Genomic DNA, 24,887 nt, shown 5'->3' with positions numbered 1-24,887 from the left:
GAATTTTATAGTCATAAAATAGTAAAATATAATATAAGACTACAGATATATAAGGTCTACAACTTTGCTTCCGCCGTTTTTTTTTTTTTTTGTAAATTTAAGGCTTTTTTTAAAAACGGTTACAAAAATGTTATTCAAAATATTGGCCGTCGCTAGCTACTACTTTTTACCATCTTTCTGGCAGCATGCGTATTCCATGCAAATGTCGGGAATTCTGCTCAAAAAGTGACATTTCTTCAGTTGAGCATAAGTTTGGAATGCAAACAGATCTTTCTCTAGGTTAATGCTGACACAAATGTCCAAGATCGATATAAAACGGTTTAATCGATTTAATCGACCAGTGCTTGACCCCAGAGACATCTATTGGAAAACGGCGGAGGCAAAGTTGTAAAAATTAATATATAAGACAAGGTGAAATGAAGGATAATAATAAAATTATATATAAATTTAATAAATGGCATTAATATATAGAATATGAATATTGTGAAATAAAGTGTAGAACTTAAAACAGAGATTTCAACAGAATATATAGGATTAACTTAATCTACTAGACGATTTCAGCAACGATTTCACTTAAAATTATTCTTTCTGATATGTAAAATTATATCTGGCCTTCAAATTGTTTATGATATTTCTTTATAAGTAAGTAAATAAAAATGAAACAATGACTTACCGTCCACCCTGCTTCCATAGCCAACCCTCCTTGTCTGGATTGAAGAATGTATGCATCAAATCATTACCATCATCTTGTGGTATTTTAAATGGTTCCGTTCGTATTGATTCGTAAAGGGATTCTAGTAGGCCGCGGGGTAGATCACCGCCGTTGTTAATGCCGCGATTCATTGAAATGAAATGCTCAACGGTGGGCTTGTCTTTAACCTGGGAAATGAAGATGATAATAAATATTAGGAAATATGAAATAGAAGAATTATAATAAGAAATTAGAGGAAGAGAGTAGAAATCGCTAAATAAATGCCGACGGAACCTAGATTTAGCGGTCAAGGACGATCAACACGACCGCATTCGTAATAAATATTTGAGGAACGCTTTCTACCGGTACAACAAAAACAATAATAATAAAATAAAATTTTGCCGATGTAAATTGTTTTTTTTTTCAAGACTTTTCAGGCCGCCTGGTAGATAAAAAATTTGCATTAAATTTGCTTAAATTAAAAAAAAGTTTTCGCCATTTACGAGTATAAGCGCTCATACACAGGTCACTGCCCTCACTGAATGACACAGTAGACCCAGTATAATATATTTAGTATACATATTAATTGAGAGCGTGTGCGGTATTCAAAAATCTAAGTCAAACAATTACAAAGGCGCAACAACGGCACACAAACAAATATATATGTGAGAGTGTTTGCGAGAAAATTATAAAATATGTAAAATACTTTTCAAATTATACTTGACCTATTTTTAGAATTAAGCAATTACTCAAAACAAATGAGATCATCAGACAAACAACAACAAGCCGTTTACAATTAGTGCCTTTACATGGTGTTTTAATGGAAACAAATGAACTAATTGTTGGGTGAGCTGTTAGTGGGGGTGTATATTTTGAAGGCGTGAAGTATAAATGCCGGTTTCGCACTAAAATAATTGAAAAAAAAAAAATAAATGACGACCAAGTGCAGCAAGCTAACTGGCACGGATGTTACTGACTTTGTAGTTAGAGAAATAAATAAATTGCAACAACAATCAAGCTGATACTGTCAGGCGGCCACCTGCTATGCAAATGCATGCCAAATGATTGCAATGAATATGCATAGCATGCAACAGACAGCAACAGCAACAACAACAAAAATTGCTACGCGAAAATTTTTCGGCAAATTGTTTAGACAGTTTGGGGCGCGCCAGCGTCCGGCAAACCCTGAGCTATAAATAATAAAAAAAAATAAATAAATACTTCGACACGCGTTGTATGCGATCGGAAGCGTGCACAATAGCACGAAAACATTGAGCTGTTAACGACAGCAAATTTTGCAGCATCTCTTTTTGCTGAGCACATTTTGTTGTTGTTTCTTTTTACTAATTCACTTAATTGATTTCCGCTCGCAGCAAATAATTTGTGCATTGTAGACGCACAGCAGCATGCTTAAACAACACTTAACAACGCATTATACTGTTGCTACTCCGCCAACTCCTACCGCACTTCGCCTGTATTTTACTCACCGATGGGTTGTGCAGCGATGTATTGAGCATAATAATGGCGAAACTGAGCACATAACACGTATCGGTGTTTGTGAATATATCCGGATTTAGTTGGCAATAGCGTTGCGCGAAACATTCCATCATACGGTCGATTTTCTGCGCCTCACCCGGAAGCCGAAATGACCACAGGAATTGTCTTAAAGCTTGCACCAATATTAGATTCGTAAAATCGTGTAGCGCTACGAATGCCTTCAGCACGTCCTCATTGAAGTCGTTCTTCTCGCCCAAGTAGTCACCTGTGTGGGGGAAATATACAGTTATTAGTTGTTCGAAAATTTTTTGAATTTGTGTTTACTCACCGATAGCTGTTTTATTGAGTCCTTCACCTTTGTACAGGAAATGCGCAACATCTTGGGGGTCGTGTCGTAGCAGGCGATTTTCCACTAAGTATTCAATACCTGAAATATAAATAAAGTAAATTAAATTATTTAAATATTATTTTAAAAGATTTTTTCACATGAATTTTCAAGATGAAATTAAAAGTCTTAAAATTTATATTAAAAATTTATTAGTAAGTTTGTGTTTTTATTCAAAAATCTTCCTCAGAATTCTCAGACAATAACATATTCTTAGAATTTAAAATGTTTAGTTTAAGAATTTATCAATAAAATTGTCTTATTATTGAACGATCTAACACAGAAAAATCAGATTAGAACATAACCTCACAAATCGTTCCACGACAGTAGGGTCTTGTTACAGAAACAAACAATTTATACATATCTGGCCAAGGACTGTCAACTCGGAGGTATTACACGTAATCATTTGGGGATTGTTTGCTACCGCTACAAGAACATAACCTCAAAAAAAAAATTTACATTGAGAACACCCACAAAAAATGCATAAAAATAAATAAAAGACATAGAAAGATAACATGAAAAACAAGAAAATGGGAGTGTTTATCACAATATCGATAGTTCTCAATACACCGGATATTATTTGACAAATGCAAAAACAACAACGAAAATCAGAAAACTAAGATGGAAATACAAAAAAAAAAAATGAAACACAAAAAAAAAAAAAATAAAAAATAAACACCGATAAAACAACATCAGACAAACAATCGGTATACCCATATTTACATACGACTATGAGAACTTGAAATTAAGTTGTGTATTGCAAGTGAATTGTACACACAGCATCAATTACGATCTTGATATGTTTGTATAAGCAAGTGAAGGTGTGTCCAACATGAGTACCATGCGCAGAGCATGGACAGTAAGTAAATATAACAAAACGATAAGTAGATATGGCAAATATGGAAATGAGAGAGGTCCCTATAGGAATTTATAGCTTTATTCGAACATGGCAAAAAAATATATAATCTTGAAAAGGAGTTCAAAATAATAATTTAATATGGAAGATCAGAGAATATTGTTCCTTGGCTCTAACGCGCCACTTAGAACATAAACCTTGCTTTAAAATAGAATAAAATAAAGGAATGTTGTGGAGTGGTACTATACATTTGGTTCTTCGTAACGGAAACATTTAAATATATTCGAAGAATGACAGGGAAGTGTATAGGATTCTTCAAAACTTTTTCTGATTACTTTTATGCTGTTAGAAAAACAACAGTAACAACTGGAACCATGGTCAAAAGCCATTAATGTCACCCAATACCCTTCATATAGATTAGTCTGGGTTCTGGCCACTGCGGAATCTCGGGGAATTGTAAGGCTGATGAACTTGCAAGGTCAGGAATGTCAGACTCACTATTAGAAGCATGGAAGCATAGGAGCACCGTTGTCCTATTGCGGTTTGCTAATGGACAGATGGGCCTCGGCTGAGCTGGGTAGGCGCTGGTCAGTTAGGCGCAGTCGCAAGATCCATCTGGCCCAGGGTAAACCGCGGTAGATCTACCTAGCTCTTCGCCCTTAGCAAACTTAGTCGTAGGAGTTCTTACTGGCCGTTGTCCAATCGGGAGCCACGCTGTAATGTTAAAAATCTGACCAGACGCTAGCTGTAGAAGCAGCATGGAGGTGGAATCATCTCATCACTTTTTTCTGGAATGTCCCGTCTTTGCGAGATCAAGAAATATGTATATTTTCTCGCAGACTCGCGAAATTGTGAATATAGTGGTTAAAAATCTTTGCAGATTTCTAGTAGGGCGCTTTGTCTACTTCTAATTGCTAATTTAGGGGGGATCTAGGCTTCACAAAAGACTGTATTTTAAAGTCTACGTGTGTTTCACTTTGGGAAACAGCCTTACAACCTAGCCTAACCTAATGGACTTCATAAACCGTTATACAGACTTTCGGTAAATTTTTCAGTTAGGTCGGTATAACGAAAACGGCTCAAGATTTATATCCTGCCATGGATATTTTAAGTTTCTATAAGCAAGATCCACTAAAAATATTGATTTTAATGTCCAAAATAAAGGTTTTGGTCTATTTTTTCTTTTAATAATTGTTTTATGTTTTTTCTAAATAAATTTTTAAGACGATGAAAAATATATAGGAAAAGTAAAATTTTTAATTTCCGGATCCTCCTCGAATCTAAGGATCTGAGAGCCACGACAAATTTCAAGAAAATTAGGGTGTGAGCGAACATTTTTTCTTCTTAGACCCACCAAACACTCATCAAAACTCATTACAGGACACAATCGAAGATGAAAAACATTCCGCACATAATTGCAGAAGAATATGTAATAGTGTCACAAAAACAAAGCGCAAAAATCCATTCAAAACAGAGGTGAAAGAATTGCGAAAACATTGAAATTTCATGCAAACTGGAAAAGAGCAATCAAATGCAGAATTGTATTTACATACATACAAAGAATACAATACAAGAGGAGCGACCGACCACATAATCCAATCTAGATTTTGGAAGCAGACAACAAAGTAAACAAACAGAGAGAGATTAGTGGCAAACAACGTGCATATCTGTGGTACATAGAGACATACAAATGTATAAAAAATACAGAGCACATTTAAGGTGAGTTGTTGACTGTGGTCTGAGGTCTGGTATGCGAGGTTTGCACGGTGAGCGCGCTACAAAGCGCAAACGAATTGAATGAGCAGACATGCCGACAGTCAGTGAAGCATTTGCGGCAATTAAATCAGTGACGAAAGCGCCGTTGTATGTGCACATGTCGAGCCCCAACTGTGTCCCTATATATACCCTATATATTATATAGAAACATATATGCATATAAACCAAGCTATCTCTGTTGGCGTGTGTGCCGTTGATGGATGGCTGACGTTGGTTATTATGATAATAATAATAATAATAATAATAGTTGGTGACAATTTCGCAAAATGCAAACGTAAAAACCGTTACAATAATTTCTGCATGGCTTAGGCTATACTATGTTGTTGCTATGCTTTTCATTATTGTTTGGAAATTGCGGTTACGCTGATAACTGTCGGTTTTGGAGTAGCGATTAAGTGGCGTTGAAAAAGAGGTGCGTCAGCATTCACTACTTTTTATTATTTTTATTTTATGGGAAATTAAGCGAAATGCGGTGTTTTGCTGGTAATCGGTGCTTTTTGCTGTATTTTATAGGTTATGGTGAACCCCACATTTGCACAGTGAGTGACAATTGTGTTTAAATTGTTGTACAAATTACTGTCTTCATGGCATATTTATTATGGAAAATAAAAAAAAAATATTTAATGTAGCAGCATGCGGCGCTTTGAACCGCTAATCGTTTATTATTGTGATTATTTTGTTGCAATGTTTTTTTTTGAACACACACCCCCTAATTGTGAAGAGAAATTTGCCTGTAGGGTGCTGAAAAATCAGACATCATCAAATTAATTACAATTTTATCACATTGTATGACATATGTCAAGCCGTGAAGTATGCAGTGAGCCGCGCGACAGTGAAGAGTATAAAAATATCAAGTTCTCAGTGGAATAGCGTAGCAACTTTAAAGCATTTGTAGTGGGATAATTGAAGTGTGTTGCTCGGCCAATAAAGTAAAGAACACTTTAAATGCATATCGACTGACAAATTTGACAGTTCGTTGACATTTGGAAAGGGATTGGCGCATTACACGAATGCCGAATGGAATAGCCTGTAAACCAGACATACAGCTATAAACAAAACGTATGATGTTTGTACTTAAAAGTGGCATGTGCGGCTAATTAATTTAAATTAATTATCGTAAGCGAAAAATGAAGCGTATTCAAAAACAAAATTGAAACAGCAACAAAAATACTTTTGTATATGTAAATTCAACAGGCGAGTGGACGACACGCAAACAGACGCGGATGAGTGTGGTTCTCATGGATGTGTGCGTCAGCATATTCAAGCGTTAAAGAGGCGCGATTGACACGCCTTAATTGCAGTTGCATTCACTGTTGCTGTTATTGTTGTTGTTGTGTGTATTTTTCGTTGCATTTGTTGTAATTATTTCACACTTAGCAGAAAGGACGATTTTATTTTCGTTTATTAATGATATTGGGGTTAACCAAGGCAGCAGCAGCAGCAGTTAATAAGTGTTTATAAATACACGCTTGAAGCGTACTTGGGTAATTTCCGCCTTTATATTTCTTAATTGCCAGTAATTTCGTGAAATTTTGTGTAAGCTTTTACACGAAGAAATTTAAAAATATGTCTGATAAAAACAAAGTAATAACAATACGAAGTAATGAAATTAATATTTAAATTTTAAGTAAAATATGTAGATTATTGCCCATATTGCTGGATTCAGTATATAGTAATAAAATATTATAAAATATATATATTTGTATAGTCATAATGTTTGCAATTTATGGCTTTAATAACACTATACGACAAAATAAAATTTTTTTCTGGAAAAAATTCTCCACTTTTCGAAGTTAGTCTTCAAAATCGAAGTATTCGCTTTCGAATTTAATTTAATCTTACTGGACGCCATTATTAATTATGATAAGTTTAATAATGGCACTGGCATCGATGACATATGTTCGAAAGTGAACAGCCCCGAACTTTCTCGCTTCTTCTCTGCGAGGAGCCTGGCACTGGACGAAGGAGTACAGACTAATAGCGTTTTCTTTTCTCAAAAAAATGTAACATTTATTCTGCCCTGTATTCGGATTTTCAAATTGTGGATGACAGTTGACTAGCATAATAGGAAGACATTTCTCTGTTCTTTTATCACGTAAAAAATAGAAAACATTCAAAAAGGTAGTACAGCATTTGTATAATGTTGAAATATAAAAAGGCAGCATTTTCATCCAGAAAAGAAAACGCTATAAGTCTTAACATTCGATGGCACACCAATTCCGATAGTAAACAATCCCAAAATTTTAGGAGTCACATTTAACAGTCTGCATTCTTTCACTCCACACACGACTGCGATAGTCACTAAAGTACAGAGCCGCAACAAAATCCTCAAGTCGCTAGCCGGTAGCATTTGGGGAAAGGACAAAGAAACATTGCTGGCCACTTACAAGGCTATCGGCCGGCCGTTCGTAAATTACGCAGCACCGGTATGGTCGCCTGGATGCAGAGGAAGCTACAGACGTGCCTGGTTTGAACTAAACCACCACCTATAGCAGACGAAGAGCTCAAGTTGCCACGTGAAACCAGAGTGACACTTACGCAACTTCGATCTGGATATTGTAGCAGGTTAAACTCCTACTTATCCAGACTGAACCCCAACATACAAAATACATGTCCCGCATGCAATGAGTCCCCACATGATACTAACCACCTTTTTGCATGCCCAACGAACCCTACTCATCTAACACCCCTTTCCCTTTGGTCCAACCCTGTCGAAACAGCACGTTTCCTGATATGCTCTTATTTTCAGGCAGGGATAGATAACCGCTACAACAACAACAACAATATGATAAGTTTCTAAAAATTTAAAAAATATGGGCATAATCAACCTTTTCTTCTTATCAAATGGTCTATAACATTTTTTCATCAAGCTCGTATGTCAGATAATAGCCTTGAAGTTGGGTCTTTGAAAAAAATTAAAAATTGCATATTTCCTCTAATTTTAAAATATACATAATTTTTCACGGAATCGTTGTTTTCTGAAATATTAGGTTGGCAAATATCTCTCTTCCGCCTTTTTGTCTTTTGAATTTCTCGGCTATTCGCGGTACTTTAAAGTTTTCCTTCGTTAAAGGCAAATACGCTAGAGAAACGTTCCATGAGTTTAATGGTGTTTTGGGGATGGTACTCTATCACTTCGAACTGCGGAGGAATTGTTTCGACGATTCAGAGCGGGTGAAAACGACACCGATCAAATCATGGAAAACATCGAGTTAGACCGGCATGTGGCATCTCGTGACATCACCCAGGAAGTGGGAGTTAGTCATCAAAAATCTTGTTTGGGTTCAGCATTACCGAATGAACGCATGCGAAATGATGCTGAATCGAACGAACTCGACCTATATTAGCGGCGGATGGTGACCGGAGACGAAAAATGGATCACATACGACAATATCAAGCGAAAACAATGGCCAAGCCGGAATTAACGGCCTGGAAGGTTTTGCTGTGTGTTTGCTGGGATTGGAAAGGAATCATCCAATAAGAGCTGTTCTCATATGCCAGACTCCTAATTCTACCATCTACTGCGAACAACTGGACCGCTTGAAGCAGGCGATCGACCAGAAGCGTCCAGAATTGACCAACAGGAAGGGTGTGGGGTGCCACCGAAACAACGCCAGATCACACATTTCGTTTATGACTCGTCAGAAACTACGGGAGCTCCACTATATAGCCCGGACATGGGATGGGCAATTGTCGAAAACATCGATAAAATAATGTAAATTTTTGCGTCCGACCGTCGTGTAAGCACTCTTCCGATTGTCGAGGCGTTAAACATCGTACAAAAATCCTTTTGGAATCATTTGAATAAGGCTGGATACAAAAGGAATGCATGGGTGTCAAGAAAATTCATGGACGGACTTTCTATCCGTGAAACTCTGCCGAATCGCAAAACAAATCGATTAATTTCTGAAGCGACTGGTTATTGATAATTAAAAGTGAGTCAATTATGACAACGTCAAGACAAAATGGCCGTGGTTAAACCGCAGTAAGCTGATGCAAATAGTGATTAATCCAAGATTGACGGATTTGCTTTGTATTTGATGGGATACACAGGGAATCACTATGCTCGGCTACGACTAAACTGTTAGTTCAGACAAGTACTGTAGAAGGAAGCAAACGATCATAAGCGACAAGCTAATATGAGAAGAATTGTATTCCATCAGAACAACGCCCGGCCACACAATCGATCGCCTACAGCTCTAACACTTTCGCTGGAACTTTCTTTTGCTTCCACATTATAGTCCGTATCTAGCACTAAGTGATATCTACACTTCCCAACCTATGGCGAATGATTTTGTTAGTGAATTTGCCTCTAAAGAAGCTTGTGTTAGTTGACAGTCCCAGTTTTTTGTCAATAGGGAGACGATTTTTATTAGAGTGGCATTATGAAGTTACCTACAAAAAGAGTAGAAGTGATCGAATAAACTTTGTTTGTTAAAATTTGTCCCAGATCGGAACATTCTATCTATGATACATAAAACCTTCAAATTAATTTAAAAATATAAGTATTTTTCTAGTCTCTCTCGCTGGTCCCACAACTTTTACGTTAACTTGTTATGCATTATTTACCTTTCTTTGGATCCATATTAAATTTTTTCCGCCCAATTGACATTTGTTTCTCTTTATTGGAATGTTTATTATCTTCGGGCACGTCCAGCGCCTCCATTTCCGATACGACCTCACCGAGTTCATCTTTGATTTGCTGTAAGTACATGAAAGAAAAGAAAGGAAAATTTTTAATATTACAACAAGAAATTAGACGTACAAATTAAATATTGAATTTACAAAAGTGGCGAATTGCATTTCCGTCTGTAAATTAAGTTACCGCAAGGAATACATAAAACCACATATTAAATTTAAGTATACACAGAAAAGTGTACAGATGTACAAACGTAAATTTCGAATTTGTATACAAAAAGTGTTTATTTTTTGGAAAATGCGTGTCAATGAGATTTGCATTTCGCATGCGAAATTCAGGCGGAAGAGGAAGGATACACACATTGCTGGCAAACGACGACGCCAACGACAACGGCAACGCTGACGATGACGACTGCTGTTGAATTTTAAAAATAGCAAAGTTTACAAATACAAGCCACTTGAAATTCAGCAGAAATGCGTATGTCACTGGCAAAATAACGCATGCAGTTGATTTTTGTAATTAACCAGCGAGGTGAGATGTGTTTTTAATGGTAATTAAATGTGGCGTGAATATGCTTGGGTTTCTCCGAAAGTTTTGGAATTTGTATAAAATAAGGTTTAGTACACTTATTTCATTTCAAAATAATACCAATAACAGTTATTCAACCGAAGATATGGAGATCTTACAGTAATATCAGCAGTATTTAAAATAAAACGCCAAAATGTAGGCAATAACTCTTTTTTCGGCCAAAAAAGTGGTTTTTGCGGTTGTATGTTGCGATTGCTTGGATTATTAGCAAAATTTCAATTGAAAATCTCGAAAATAATGACTACTCGTTTTTGAGTGGAACGAAAAATTGTAGAGTTTGAAGAACAAATCGCCTAAATGTAGGCAACACATATTTTTCTCGATTACCACCGATGATTTGACAAAGGTTGAACTTAAAAAGCGAAAAACTTGGAAATGATTAACTAGTTTTAGAGCCAATACTAAGAAAGTAGATTTTAAAAAGCATATCGCCTAAATGTAGGCAATGGCCTTTAAAAAATTATATAATTGGAAGATTATAACTGTCAAAATTGTTAGACAAATTGCTTCAACCATGGTGAAATTTGAAAAATATCATTGCTGGTTAGATCTGAAAACAGTTTTGTTAAATTTGAACGGACCGAAGTAGTGGTAATAGAAAAAGTAGATAATAATGTTTTTTTCGGTCAATAAAAGGTGCTTTTGCGGTTGTATGTTGCAAAGGTTGAACTTAAAATACGAAAAATTTACAAAAGATTAACTAGTTTCAGAGTCAATAGTAAGAAAGGAGCCTTTAAATAGCATATCGCCTAAATGTAGGCAACGGTTTTTCTTTAATTACATAATGAAGTTTTAATTGACAGACAAATTGCTTTAACCGACATGAAATTTGAAAGCTATCACTGGTTGCTAAGATCTGAAAATAGTTTTGTTAAATTTTAACAGACCGATAAAGTAGTATATGGCAAGATAATGGATCAAGAGACACACTAATGGAAACAGAAACAATAAAAAAATGCGAAAGAAGAATGAAGAATTTAAGAGACTGAGTGGGACCGTTTTCCAGTTAACAAAACTTTACAGTAACCCACGTATTTTCATATAATTTCCTCACTTCCCCTCCTATTCGTACTCATCATTCGAATTCGAAAGTGTGCGAATCAAAGAGCGACAACAATGGCATTCTAATTTAGTTCATTTCCTTTGCCAAATGACTTTTTACACTTTCTAGCACAAATATCAGTGCACGTGTGCGCGCCTCCGTAGGTGAATTCGTACCATGTAAGACGCGTTCCCAAAACATTAAATACAAAACTAATTTACCATAAACGGCGAAAAGCCAAAACTTACGAAATTGGGAAAGAGTAAAAAAAGATAGTTGTATAGAGGAGACGCCAAAACAAAGTTGTGCGCATATGCATTCTGTTAGCGCGCAGCGTTGATATTTAAGTGACACTTGTATAACCCAGTCGCTGTCACTTAAACGAAGTAATTTACCAATTTAAGTGCTCACTCATCACTTGGCACTTGTTATTATTATAATATTGTTATTGTTATACTTGTTGTTGTCAGACATTTAATTTTGTTGCATTTCATGCCATAGAAATTTCACCTCGTTCAAATATTAACCTCAAAATGACACTTGAAGGTATCGATGAACGCAGTGTCTCCCGTCTACTTTTGTAATTTGCATTGGGAAATTTATGGCATTTCGTATGAGTTGCTGTGCCGGGTTGTTTGTAGAAAATAAATTGTTTATTAAAAATGACAGCATCAAGTCATAATACAAAGTCTTGCTCTCTCTCTCTTCTCAGCTTATTTCGCATTGCATTTTCATTTACTGCGAGCATTATTATATTTTTTTTTTGCAAAAGCTTAATAATTATTTATTGCAGCTGCGGTAATTGTGTACAAATTCTCGTAAACACCAACAATGCGTTAATAATTATTCATAGCCAATTTCGCAAGTTAATTTAATTACAAATGCAAATGTAAGTATGTATGGGTAGTTTCCAAGTACTGATGGTGTCTACAAGGTGCCGCGTAGGGTACATTGACTCGGTAAGATGCTGTAAGTTAGAGAACAATACTATTGTGGGCAATAAAATAGGACTGTACCTTACAGAATAAACAATATGTAAATATTATATTATAAACCGGTTGAGAATTACATATGCATGCAATAAAAGGGAACGAAAAATATTAAGAAACTGCTATTTTTTCATAGTTCGATCGAGAATTTGTGTTGAGAATTAGATTTAAAATTTTCGGTAATTTTATTGCTCTCTCAACTAACGGTAAATCCAAAAAACGAAACATGGTTCATTCAAAAATCAAACTTGACTTAAAAAAAAGATATAATAATGGTCTGTAACCAGAATATATATAAGGATCTAATTCTAAAAGACAACCTTTTTTGATTCTAAAAGTTATTGAATAAAGCTATCTTCACACACAAATTTATCAAGAGATTCAAGCAAACAGAGATGTCTAAACTACCCTGTCTTGAATAAAAATTTCTACAGATATTTTTTTGATTCCATAAATACATTAATAATCTAAATATAGTTGTTTCCAAATAATTTTATCAACTCAAAAATATTCTTAAAAATTCATCAGTCTATAAATTGCCAAGATGGTCTAAAAACAACACCATACAGCTTTCTGAACAAAATCCATACTAAAAACTCATTATTTAATAGTGAAAGACACTGTACTTATTTCTTTGTCGCACACTGTATAAATATTTATGTGTGGTGGTGCTTCACAATCAAATGAAACGTTGATGATCTCACAATTTAACGCGAAAAGGTGACGAGTATTGTATTTATATATTTCTTTATAGAAAATTACGCTTTGTTGTCAAAGGAATTCTAAATATGCTTTGAAAACAATAACCACAGAAGATCTGTGTTGGGGAAATCACGCGTTTGAAACACACAATAAAATTATGCAAAAAAAAAAAAAAAACCCCGCATGATAATATATTAATTTATACGCGTTATTATAAATAGCACTTGAAGAGAAGGGCGAAAAATAAAAATAAATAAATAAAAGCAAAAGACAAGATTTGCATTGAGAGCTGGTAAAATAAGGTAGATATTTTAAATTTAGTTTTTTTTGGAATTACATATATGGTATTTATATTGACAACAAATAAAATGAGTGGCAATTATCAGAGACACGCTGTTAAGTTTAAAAAATTAACTAATTTACATACTTTTTACGAAGTTTTTTGTGTTTTCCAAGTAAAAAAATGTGTTTTCTTGTTTTCTACTTTATACCAGTTTTTTATATTTTGCTTCGGTGTTATGCACGTTTTTTCCAATTCTAGAATATGAATTAATTTTCAAAAATATGAATTAATTTTTATTTTATTTCATTTAAAAAATAATTAATAATAATACAAAAAATAAAATATTGGCGGCATAATTATAACAATCAGATATATTTTTTTATTTATTTTTTTATTTATTTTTATTTTTTGGCAACATAATTATTTTTTGGTATTTATTATTATTTTTTATTTTTTTTATTATTTTTATTTTTTTTATTATTTTTATTTCTTTATTTCTTTATTTCTTTATTTTTCATTCTTATTATTTTTCATTATTTTTATTTTTGTTTCTTTTTGTTTTGGCGTCATAATTAAAATCAGTTCTATTTTATTCATTTATCTAGATTTTATTTTTTTTTATTTTTTATTTTTTTTTTATTTTTAATTTTTCAATTCAAAATGATTTTAATTATTAATTTTTTTTTATTAAAAAGCAGTTTTTTTCCTTTTTTTAATTTTCAATTCAAAACAATTTAAATTATCCTTTTTTATTATGCTATAAAATATATTTATTTTTTTATTTAGTTTAATATTTATTATTATTATTATTTATTTATATTATGTTTCTTTTTAATATAAATATTGCAAATTTATTTAATATTTATATTAAAAAAATTTTATTGTAAAAATTTTTTATTATTATATTAACATTTTTATTTCGATGTAAGTTTTTTTTTTAATTTTTTCTATTCATTATTATTTTTATTTAAAATAATTTTTTAATAATTTTTTTTTATTTATTCAAATATTTATTTCAATTAATATTATTTATTTTTGAGTCTTTAGATATTTATTAAAATGCTACTTTTTCAAAAAATAATATAAATAAATATTTGTAAAATCCATCAAACTAAATTTTGCTAAACAAATTATGTACTCGTAGTATTATATAATTATATTTCATTTTCAACTCATTTTAATAATTATTATTATAATTTTTTTGGAATAAATGATGAAAATTGCCGACAGCTCATTAACCAAAATTTCGCAATCACAGAAAAATGAATATCTCCAAACTGTAACGCGTGAAAATATCGTATTAAATAAAAAATTAATTATGCACTACAACGATTTCACCCAGACATAATATATATTTAAAACGCAAATTAAAGTGCTGAAGATTTACTAGCTAACTAATTTCGTGCAAATTTCGCGCACCTGTAACTAACTGTAACTCAACAGGCATATCCGCTGGCTACTCATTTGCGCGATAGCCAAAACGTCCAAAGCGTATATTTAAATCATTTAAATCGGCGATTTTAATCTTTAATCTATGCAAAGAAAATAATACGTTGAAATAAGTAGATTGCTACCTTCAGACGCTAGCAACAACAGAAACAATACCAACTACACCTTCACAGTGCGCAGAAAGCACAGCAGTGAAGGCGAACCTCAATAGTTAATTAAAAGCCAACATATTTGCGCTGATGTAGCTTATTAGAGATGTACGACGAATGCCATCACTAGTGGCCACGCTAGATAATTAATGAAGCGGACAGTGGTGATCCGCACAAGCGTACACTAGAGCGCGCGGACATGTGACAGAGAGCGCGTACAAAAACACGCGGATTCAAGCGCGCTTGTAAAGCGCTATGAAAGCTGCTAAGTGTAGCCGGGAACCAGTTCTTTACAATTTTTAATAGAAGTCTCAAAAAACAATAACAACAAAAAAGTGCGCGTGTACAGGTAATTGATCAAAATTCCGCGCTAAGCCCGCATTAAAAACGCGACGCAACCGGTTCCACGGCAATAAAAAGCTAACATAAAAATTAAGAAACATAAAATTCTACAGCAAAACAATTAAGAAGAAATATTTTAATGCCATGAAGAGCGGCGCGCTTAGCTAATTCTTTGCGCGCCGCCTTCTACAGCGCGCTTACCCCATAAACACAAAGCCGCGCCGCGCACCTGCCGCGCGCTTTGCCCTTCACACACATTCTCTTCCCCAGCTGCTGTCTACCTACCTTGTTGTTGTTGCGTAGTATCAAAGCATTTTGCGCCGTATTGTTGCGGTTCCGCACCAAGACATTCCGGCAGTCATCACAGAGATAATTGTTGTTGTCATAGCCGTTAGTGTCAGCAATGCCACCGCCACTGCCGCCGCCGCCTTCTCCCACACCCAAATTCAATTGTAGCTGTTGCACAAAAGCTTTGCTGCCTTTGCAAGCGGGCTTATTGTTCTCCTTGTTGTTGTGCGCGCTGCGCTCTGTTTCACTTTGTGACGTCGAACTGTCGTCGATAAAACGCAAATCGCCGCCGCCATCATTAAGTGGACTGCCACCACCATCGAGCCGCGCGTTACACAACGGCATGCTATTCGCGCTCAACGTATCCGCATCGCCGTCCGCGTGCAGCGACTCCTCATCCTCATTCAGCACGTTGTCCAAACTATTCGAGCGTTGTTTGGTGTGCGCACGTTGCGGCCGACGCGCCACCACCTCGCCGCGCTCGTTCAACACCAGCTCGACGGGACGCGTTATCACCATGGTGTGTTGGGTGGTGGTCGTCACCGAGCGTTGGAATTCCGTGCGCTTCGTCAGCAGCAATGTATTCGGTTCATCGCTGGGCGCTTGCGTCACTTCGACATTGCGACGCACCTCCTTCTCCACGGTGCGCTGACTGCTCAACGTGATGGGCGCCGCGCCGGTTGTGAGCCCTTCGTAGATGGGGTTGTCGGTGAGCGCGGGAATGTTGTGGATGGCCATGGTGGTGTAGGGTGACTTCGCTTTAGTTTTGGGCGTCGGTGTTGTTGGTGTTGTGTGCTGCGTTTTCACGTGCGCCGGCGTTGTGTCGGCACGTTTTCGCATTTGCGGTGTTTCCGGGCGTGATGACGTCGCATACTTGCTGCTGCAGCAACAACGTGAGCACAACTGCGACACACGTTTGCCACTCACCAGCGCGCGCTTATCGTCACTTGTGGCATCTTCATCATCCTGCAGATTGTCAATAGATGCGGCGGCGCTGGGCAAGTAGCATTGACCCTTCTTATCGCCGCTGCCCAGCCCGCCAGGCAGCTCCACTTGCGGCACATAGAAGGTGCTGTTGGCGCTGAGATCGATGCAGCTGCGTTGGAAATGCTTGTCGCCCGTTTGTAAGGCGGCGGCTTTCTTATTCTTCGGCTGACGGCGTAGCGAGGAGAACCAGTTTGTGATGCTTGGCCGCTTCTGGTGTTGATACTGTTGCAGTGAAGCCATGCTGGTGCACACTCAGGTCTTGCTTTAGCTGTACTGGCTGACGACTAACAACTGTGTTGCACGGTGTGCTTATAATTTTCTTGTTAATTTGTTGCACTTCTTCTTCTTCCTGTTTGGCTGTTTGTTGTAGTTTTATTTTTATGTGTTTTTTATTGTTTTTGTTTTTATCAAGTTCTTAGACTGTACTTCATGAATTGACTTCCTTTGTAATTTTTCAACTTTTTTATTATTGTAGTTGTTGTTGTAAATTTTTATGACTTCAACGTAATCACTTTGCCACTTGTTGTCCGATTGCACACACAGCCTATATGGGTAGGTAAGTATGTGTGTCTATGCACTTATAGAAACCAGTTTCTGTGGCTCATTACACGTTGAAATTATTGTGGCTTCTCCTGCTGCTTGCAACTGTTGTATTGGATAAAAATTGTTACATTTGATATGCGAGGAATGCCTGCGTTCAAGCTGCAATCAAGTGCAACTGCGCTCATACATACATACATACATATCGGCATAGTATATATATATAAGTAGATATATGTATATAGTATATCAGCAAGTCCGCGGAAATCGTTTGTTGAAGGCCGAAGGTGGAATGCCGGTTTTTTTAAAGAGTTATCACAAAAAAAAAATATAAAAAACTTGTAGTTTGCTAGACCATTAATTTAGTTTATGTTCACATATCACTTAAAAATAAAGTCACAATCTTCATATAATCGTCGTAAATGTTAAAGATAATTGTTTTGAAGCTGAGCTCTGGTGTTTCTTGTGTTTTAGTTTTATTTTTAATTTCTTTTCACTTCTGTTAGAATTTATTAAACTTTTTTATGCTATATTTTATATTTTTCTATGTTATGCTATGCTGTGTTATTAAAAAAAAATTGTATTATGTTAAACTCTGTTATTATGTGCTATGTTTAATGATACGTTATGTTATGCTGTGCTATGTTATTATGTGTTCAGAAAGAATACAATTTTGAGTACATAACTGATCCGAAGAGCTTTCGCCGGTAAAAAACAAAAAAAAAAAAACATTTATTGCTTTCATATCGTATTAAGATTTTATTATTTTCCAAATTTTTTATAAAAAATTTAAGGAAATTTTAATTATCGTAAGCATAATCTCTACAAATATGATATTGAGTTTGATGCTTTTGAGCAAATTTATGTTTTATTTACAGTTCCAAAACCAAGTTGAATGGCAGTCTTATTGTTACAGCATGCCTCTCACGAAAGTATGGAGAAAAACTTTCTAAAACGGCTAAAGATCCCTGTCTCTCAGCCGCATCATTAGCACCAATTCGATAGTTTTCCTTAACTTAACAAGTAGTAGTCTAGTGTGAGCTCTAAAAGCTCTTCGATTTAAAAGCGCAACTTAATAACTTCCAAATTTCTCAAAAGCTTTTGGTATATATAATTATCTTCTATTTGAAGCTTTTATCAAATGCTTTCGACAACCAATTTGTTTAGAAAGTTCCACCGCGCTTTCGTAGATAACGGTAAAATTTAGAGAACGAATTATATATATGTACATTTGATTTAGAAAAAAAAGCGGTTTAGAACTTCAACAATTTAAAATAAGTTCATAGTCAAGCTCGAAGGAATTCTGACTTTCTAGCACTAAAATAATAAAAAGAGTTCTCCCTTTTACTGCTCGATTTTGTAATTCCATAATTGCCAAAAGCTATTGATATATATATGTAAGTATATTATATTTGAAGCTTTTAGCAAAAGCTTTCAACAATCAAATTTTTTTTAAAAAGCACTACAAAGCTTACTTAGATAACGAAAAGAAATACGAAGAAAGCATTATGTGATTTTTAGTGCATACAGCTTTTGAAATTGGACAATTTACAAATTTTTGATAGCCAAGCTCGAATTAATTTTGACTATCTATCTTCAAAATCATAAAAAACAAGCAGCGCTCTCTTTTACTGATCGCTTTTGTAACTTCTATACTTGTCAAAAGCTTTTGGAATATATCTTATATGCACTATCGAGCTTTCTTCGATTACGGTAAATTTTAGAGAAAAATTATGTGATTTTTAAGGCATTCAACTTTTGAAATTTAAGATATATAGATAATTTAAAATTTTTTTCTCGAATTATTTAATTTAGATTTTGTATCCAAAAAGCTTAAATCTCACTTTCCTAAAAATTACAGCAGTAAGTATTCCACATTTATAACAGAATTTGGATTACATTATAGACAACTATAAATATTTGCAATAAAAAGCTCGAAATAAGGACATAATTTTAGCAGAAATATACTCAAAAAAGCTCACTAAATTATTACACGGGGTGGAAAGCTATATTACAATATTGGATTGTTTAGTTACACATCAAATATTGTGTTTTCTGAATAAATAATTATTATGTTTCTTTTCCTAGTTCACTTTCAGTAAATTAACGATCTTCTCGCTATGAGCTTTTTCAAGTAAGTTTGGAGAAATATCAGAAAAATTCGTCAAAACAAATTATGTTTGTATAGATGATATTAACATTTGTTTTTATCGCTCGGAAGATTGATTGAAAATTTACGAAAGCTTCTAGGGTAGTTAAAGTTATGGTGGATCTCTAAGTAGCATGCATTTATACCTTCACTTATTCGCTTATTTCAACACTACTTATGTTCTTAAAGTTCTTTGACTAAAACACATAATTTGATTAATTTAAAAACAGTACAACTCAATATTAAAAAATTCCGAACCAAAATCCGTTTCGAAAGCGCGACTTAAATTAATGTTCGAACACCTCAAACGTCACAAACTAAACTGAACGATTTACTTTTCGAACCGGAGCGCACAACACTTTACAGCAAATAACCAATTTGCAATATTCTTAAAATCAAATTGAAAGTAAACTCGACAACAACAACAACAACAGCAACAAACAATCATTGGCTTTCAAGCATCCGGTAGTTAGTAGTTACATTGTAATGATCTCTTGGCACAACAATTAGACTGAGACGCCGCCACAAATAGTAAAGTAAGTTGACTAAAAGGATTGCAGTCGCCGCACACAAAGAACGCAACGAGATGTAAGGTATAGAAACCCATTGGAACAATAGCAACAAACAAAACAACAACAATACACAGTAATGACTCTTTGACTGGTATTTAGTAGACGTTGAACGTCAAAGACATTGTCATAAAGTTTACAAGTTACGAGTATACAAGCATACAAATAGCGCTAATTTACGTAACTTGGCACAAATAGTTAAAGAAAGGGCAGCGACGAAAAGGATATGGCAGCGAAGGAAGTGCGAATTAGACACGAGTGGTGTGTTTGGTTTAGGGATACACAAGACGCATAAATTACGAAACACTAAATGGTGCTACCAATTTAAAATATACGAAGCGGAAATAAAGAACTGCGCTCGATGTGCCTAGACAGGGTATAACAACAACAACAGTGCGTCGAACACACTGGTATAAGCTAGTATAAAGAGATTTTTGGAGAAGAAAATATCAAGAAATATTTTCGAGCACGCAGCCAGCAGCAGCAATCACATTTTATAGCCATTTTCCACGAGTATATCAATACCGTTAGCTGATACGAACACGAATTTTATGCGACATTCTAAGCACTAAGCGACTTTTATGCACACTTCGCTTGGCAATTCACACGTCTAAAGAAGACACAAACCACTAGAAGAATATATGTTTGTATAGAAGAATATATGTTTGTATAGAAGAATACCTCGGCATACGATCACAACCGACTCACTGACTGTTTTATTGTTGTTGTTGGCTTCATTATGTTTATTTTTATAGAAATCTACCAAAAACGGCGCTATTGTAGAGACGAATAAGACTCGAAAAGGTAATGGCGTCAGACGAGTTTTGTTTTGAAAAGACCGTATTTATGAATAGTATACTACGCTGTGTGGCTATGTATGTAATATAAAACAACAACACATAACAACTGATAGTGGCGGCAGGTATAGTAGCGCCGATAAAATTCTACACAGTAGACACAATACTCAATCAATTCAAATCAAAATACACACACACTCCCGCAGCGCCGCTGCACGTGTAGATATGTTGGAGAGATAGTACAGACAGGTAGCGGCTACCTGTTTGCAGTAAACAAAGTGGAAAACAATTATAATTATCAACGAAATGCAAAGGTCGTTGGTAGAGAATGAACTCTAAGACAAATAGGCGACGAGTCACTCGGTAGACACTTATTGAGGTGAATAAAAATAAAAGGGGAAGGAAAAATGATGGCGATCTTCAAGATTTGAATGTCAATTGAAGGGTTATATAAGATAATTTTCGGGCGGTGAGTATTATAGTTTAAAGTAAAGCAAGGTCGTGGCTGTGTTAACAATTTTCATTACAAATAAGAATCAGAGACGCTCCAATTAATGGTAAATAATGTTTAATAGTATTCTGAACTCTCCCAGATCTTATAGATCTTACAATAAATAGATCGTATCTTGTAATAAAAAGTACGAAGACTAAGCGAAGACACTTACTTAGACGGCAATGTCGTATTTTGAGGATTTTCTTTCTTATAGAAGTAAATATATATTTTCTGTTGGCTTCTGGGAGGTTGAGCAGTAATCAATTAGATCAATTAATAGTTTCCTGCCTCACTCAGCAAAGTCACACACCCATATCGGTCGTCCATGAGTTGATATGGGTAATATTATGCTCCAGCAGAAGCTGTTAGTTCTGCTTTTTCCAGATTGGATAAGGAAGCGAAGCGTATGGGTCTGGTGGTGAACGAGGACAAGACGAAATATCTCCTGTCGTCAAACAAACAGTCAGCGCATTCGCGTCTTGGCTCCCACGTAAAGTGTTGACAGTCATAACTTTGAAGTTGTAGATAATTTCGTCTACCTGGGAACCAGCATTAACAGCAATAACAATGTCAGCCGGGAAATCCAACGCAGAATCACTCTTACCAACAGGTGCTACTATGGACTAAGTAGGCAATTGAAAAGTAAAGTCCTCTCTCGACGAACAAAACCAAACTCTACAAGTCTCTCGACATTCCCGTCCTACTTTACGGTGCAGAAGCGTGGACGATGTCAACATCCGATGAGACGGCACTAAGAGTTTTCGAGAGAAAGGTTTTGCGGAAGATTTATGGTCCCTTAAACATTGGCAACGGCGAATACCGCAGACGATGGAACGATGAGCTGTATGTGTTATTCGACGACATAGACATAGTCCAACGAATAAAAAAACAGCGGCTACGCTGGCTAGGTCATGTTGTTCGAATGGATGAAAGTGCTCCGGCTCTGAAAGTATTCGATGCAGTACCCGCTGGTGGAAGCCGAGGAAGAGGGAGACCTCCACTCCGATGGAAGGACCAGGTGGAGAGGGACCTGGCCTCGCTTGGTATAACCAATTGGCGCTAAACTACCAAAAGGAGAGATGCGTGGCGCGCTGTTTTGGACTCGGCTATAACCGCGTAAGCGGTGTCTACGCCAGTTAAGAAGAAGAGAAGAAGCTGTTATACAAAAAAACAAAATGTTCCATGCTTAAAAATCTAGAAATTCTTTGATTATTCCAAATAGAATCAGTCAAAATATGAAAGCACAAATTACTGTAACAAATCCAGTTAAATTTGGAGAGTTTTTCAAGAAAGCTAAAAGAGTTTCAAAACCAAACTAAACGGACGGTATCATCTCTTCTGGAAGATAGTTTCAAATAATCTTTCTCTCAAATAACTCAACGGTCTCTTTTTATTTTCAATACTGTCTCAGAAAAGAGGTTTAAGGGTACAAAAGGTTTCTTTCACAGGCTCATTTGGATCCAATCGGATAGTATTACCTAATGTAGATGATAGTTTCACAGAATCTTTGAACGGAGAATGCAACGGATTATTTTTTCAATACTAGCTTAAAGATGGGGTTCTAAAATTATAAAAGCTTTCAAAAACTCTTTGGACAGCCTAATTCCAGTTCAATCGTTTGATAGCATCTTATAGAACTCCAGAGTTACGTGGATTCTTTCACACGAACTGCCCCACATATCCTCTTTATACAATACCGACTTTAATAAGAGGCTACAAAGTTCAATTTACCAATGCGTATGCACTACTTTTCTATGCATTTAATTACATTTCACATTTTATACGGCTTTAATTTGTAGTTACAAATAAAGGAAGCCAAAGAAAAACTTGAGAAAGCCAGACTTGAACTGCTTAAGATGCACCACCAAAACAATGTGGCACGTAACCACAGATATATGTGATTGTCTATACAAGGTATATTTGTAGAATCAATCAACCATCAATCTTTCACAGCAAGAAACACACGTAGTGCCACAAACACAATATAAAAAAATCAAATCCGATTAGTCGATGAATTGCTATACGCACCGCAAGGAAGCCACACCAAATATCAACGCTCGATAAGAGCGCATAACAGAAATCACTTAAATGACAAGCAAAATACATTTAGAATTAACTCTTTGCAGTGAATGGAAGATTTGAAAAAAAACGAGCAGACACACTTGGTGGTGTGCCATATATGTATGTATGTATAAGTGGCCACATTGAGGTGAAACCGCTACAATCGTAATAGCAAGCGAGAATCAATGAACCGAGAATCCGATTAGACCGAGACACCGCTGCCACAAGGTAGCACGAGTCCAATAGCAAATAGAGTTCATGAAGAGGTGATGCGCGTTATTTAGAATGTAGAAGCATGATGTGTGGAAAATCGCTGAGGACGGCTAAGGAAAAACTAGAAAAAAAAATTGAAAAAAAGAAAAGAACACAAAATTGTAATCCAATTAAGCGCATAAAACGGTGTTATAAACGCTGAAACAGCAGCAATACATGCGGTTGCTGGTCGGGTCATTGATGTTCGGAGCAGGCGATGTTGGAAATTTTTACAATTTTCTCGCTAAACTTTGGACCTACTATACATGACTGTATGTGTGGTACTTAAGTGGGAACTTATGAAAATGTGCAATAAGCCGACTAAGTGGTTTGTAAATTGAGCTAAGCTTTCACTTTTCGCAATTACAAGGAGTGGAGGGTCGGCAAATGACACACGGTGTTGGCGCATTCACACCCGTCCAATGGCATTGAGTGGCAACGCTAATTGTTTTAAATGACAAATTGTGTTAACAGAGTGAATTAAGTATGTAAATACTTAAATAAATACTCAGATATAGACACTCATATAAATATACATACATTGTAAGCTTTCGATACAAAAAAATCTGTATAGTAACCCCACATGCTTTTGAAAATCACTACTTATCTTCTGCTACTATTGTTTTTACTACTATTCTGTACAAAAAAAAAAAAATAAAAAACAAAAAAAAGAAACAAAAAAGTACAACAAAACAGAAATATAAATCACCCAGTTTAATTAAACATTGGCATGCAAAACGCGCGCCTCGACAAGTGATCACAATATGATCACAATCCATGTATATGCGCACTTCAAATGAGCGTAATCGCATTGAATGGCTATAAAAAAATTGTAATAGTCAACTGAAATAACTGGAAAATGTTGTTGAATAATTGAGCGGAATCGATGAATAAGCAGGTATTGACTTTCTGATTATATATAGTACATATATACTTAAATATCTATATAAAAATCTATGTACATACAGTCTTATTATAGCACGGTCATAGAAATCCGGCTAAAAAATCAAAACATGCGAGTTTGAGATGCTTTCTGCTATGGGAAGTACGATATTGGTCGATACGATCAAAAGCTTCTGAGCTTTTTATACTGAGAGGCAACCGGAAAGAAGTACTCAATGATTACATAACTGATTGGAAGACTTTTGAGTATAGCGCTCTTTGGTTCGGCAGATCTAGAACAGTGACGTATCGAACGGACAACTGTTATCAATCAAAAATATCTGTATGCTGAAGTTTTTCAACCATTTTTTTAAACGATATATTTTTTCAACCGATTTTGAGTGTTTCTATAAAAGCTCACAGTCGAAGCTGTCTTTAATAAAAAGAGAGAGAGCTTTTAAACGCTACACTTATTTATAAC

General features: G+C 35.4%; 1 protein-coding gene across 6 annotated transcripts in view; it reads right to left on the bottom strand.

The window, feature by feature from the left end:
- LOC105208517 (cytohesin-1) overlaps positions 1–24,887 on the bottom strand; it is a 329,917-nt gene that overhangs the window by 5,718 nt on the left and 299,312 nt on the right. For 3 of the 6 annotated variants that reach the window (XM_054228170.1, XM_029037916.2, XM_029037917.2), the window contains 4 exons: positions 9,775–9,907; positions 2,517–2,615; positions 2,179–2,453; positions 674–879 (listed from right to left, as the gene is read on the bottom strand). In XM_054228170.1, the coding sequence (XP_054084145.1) occupies positions 674–879; positions 2,179–2,453; positions 2,517–2,615; positions 9,775–9,871 (677 nt within the window). In that variant the 5' untranslated portion in view covers positions 9,872–9,907. Of the gene's footprint in view, positions 1–673; positions 880–2,178; positions 2,454–2,516; positions 2,616–9,774; positions 9,908–15,673; positions 17,309–24,887 lie in introns of those variants that run through there. The other 3 variants (XR_008470638.1, XR_008470637.1, XM_011178404.3) reach the window with 2 other exon arrangements.

Source organism: Zeugodacus cucurbitae, chromosome 3, assembly GCF_028554725.1.
Source record: "Zeugodacus cucurbitae isolate PBARC_wt_2022May chromosome 3, idZeuCucr1.2, whole genome shotgun sequence".
Taxonomy (NCBI): domain Eukaryota; kingdom Metazoa; phylum Arthropoda; class Insecta; order Diptera; family Tephritidae; genus Zeugodacus; species Zeugodacus cucurbitae.
This window is presented reverse-complemented; position numbering and strand designations above follow the sequence as displayed.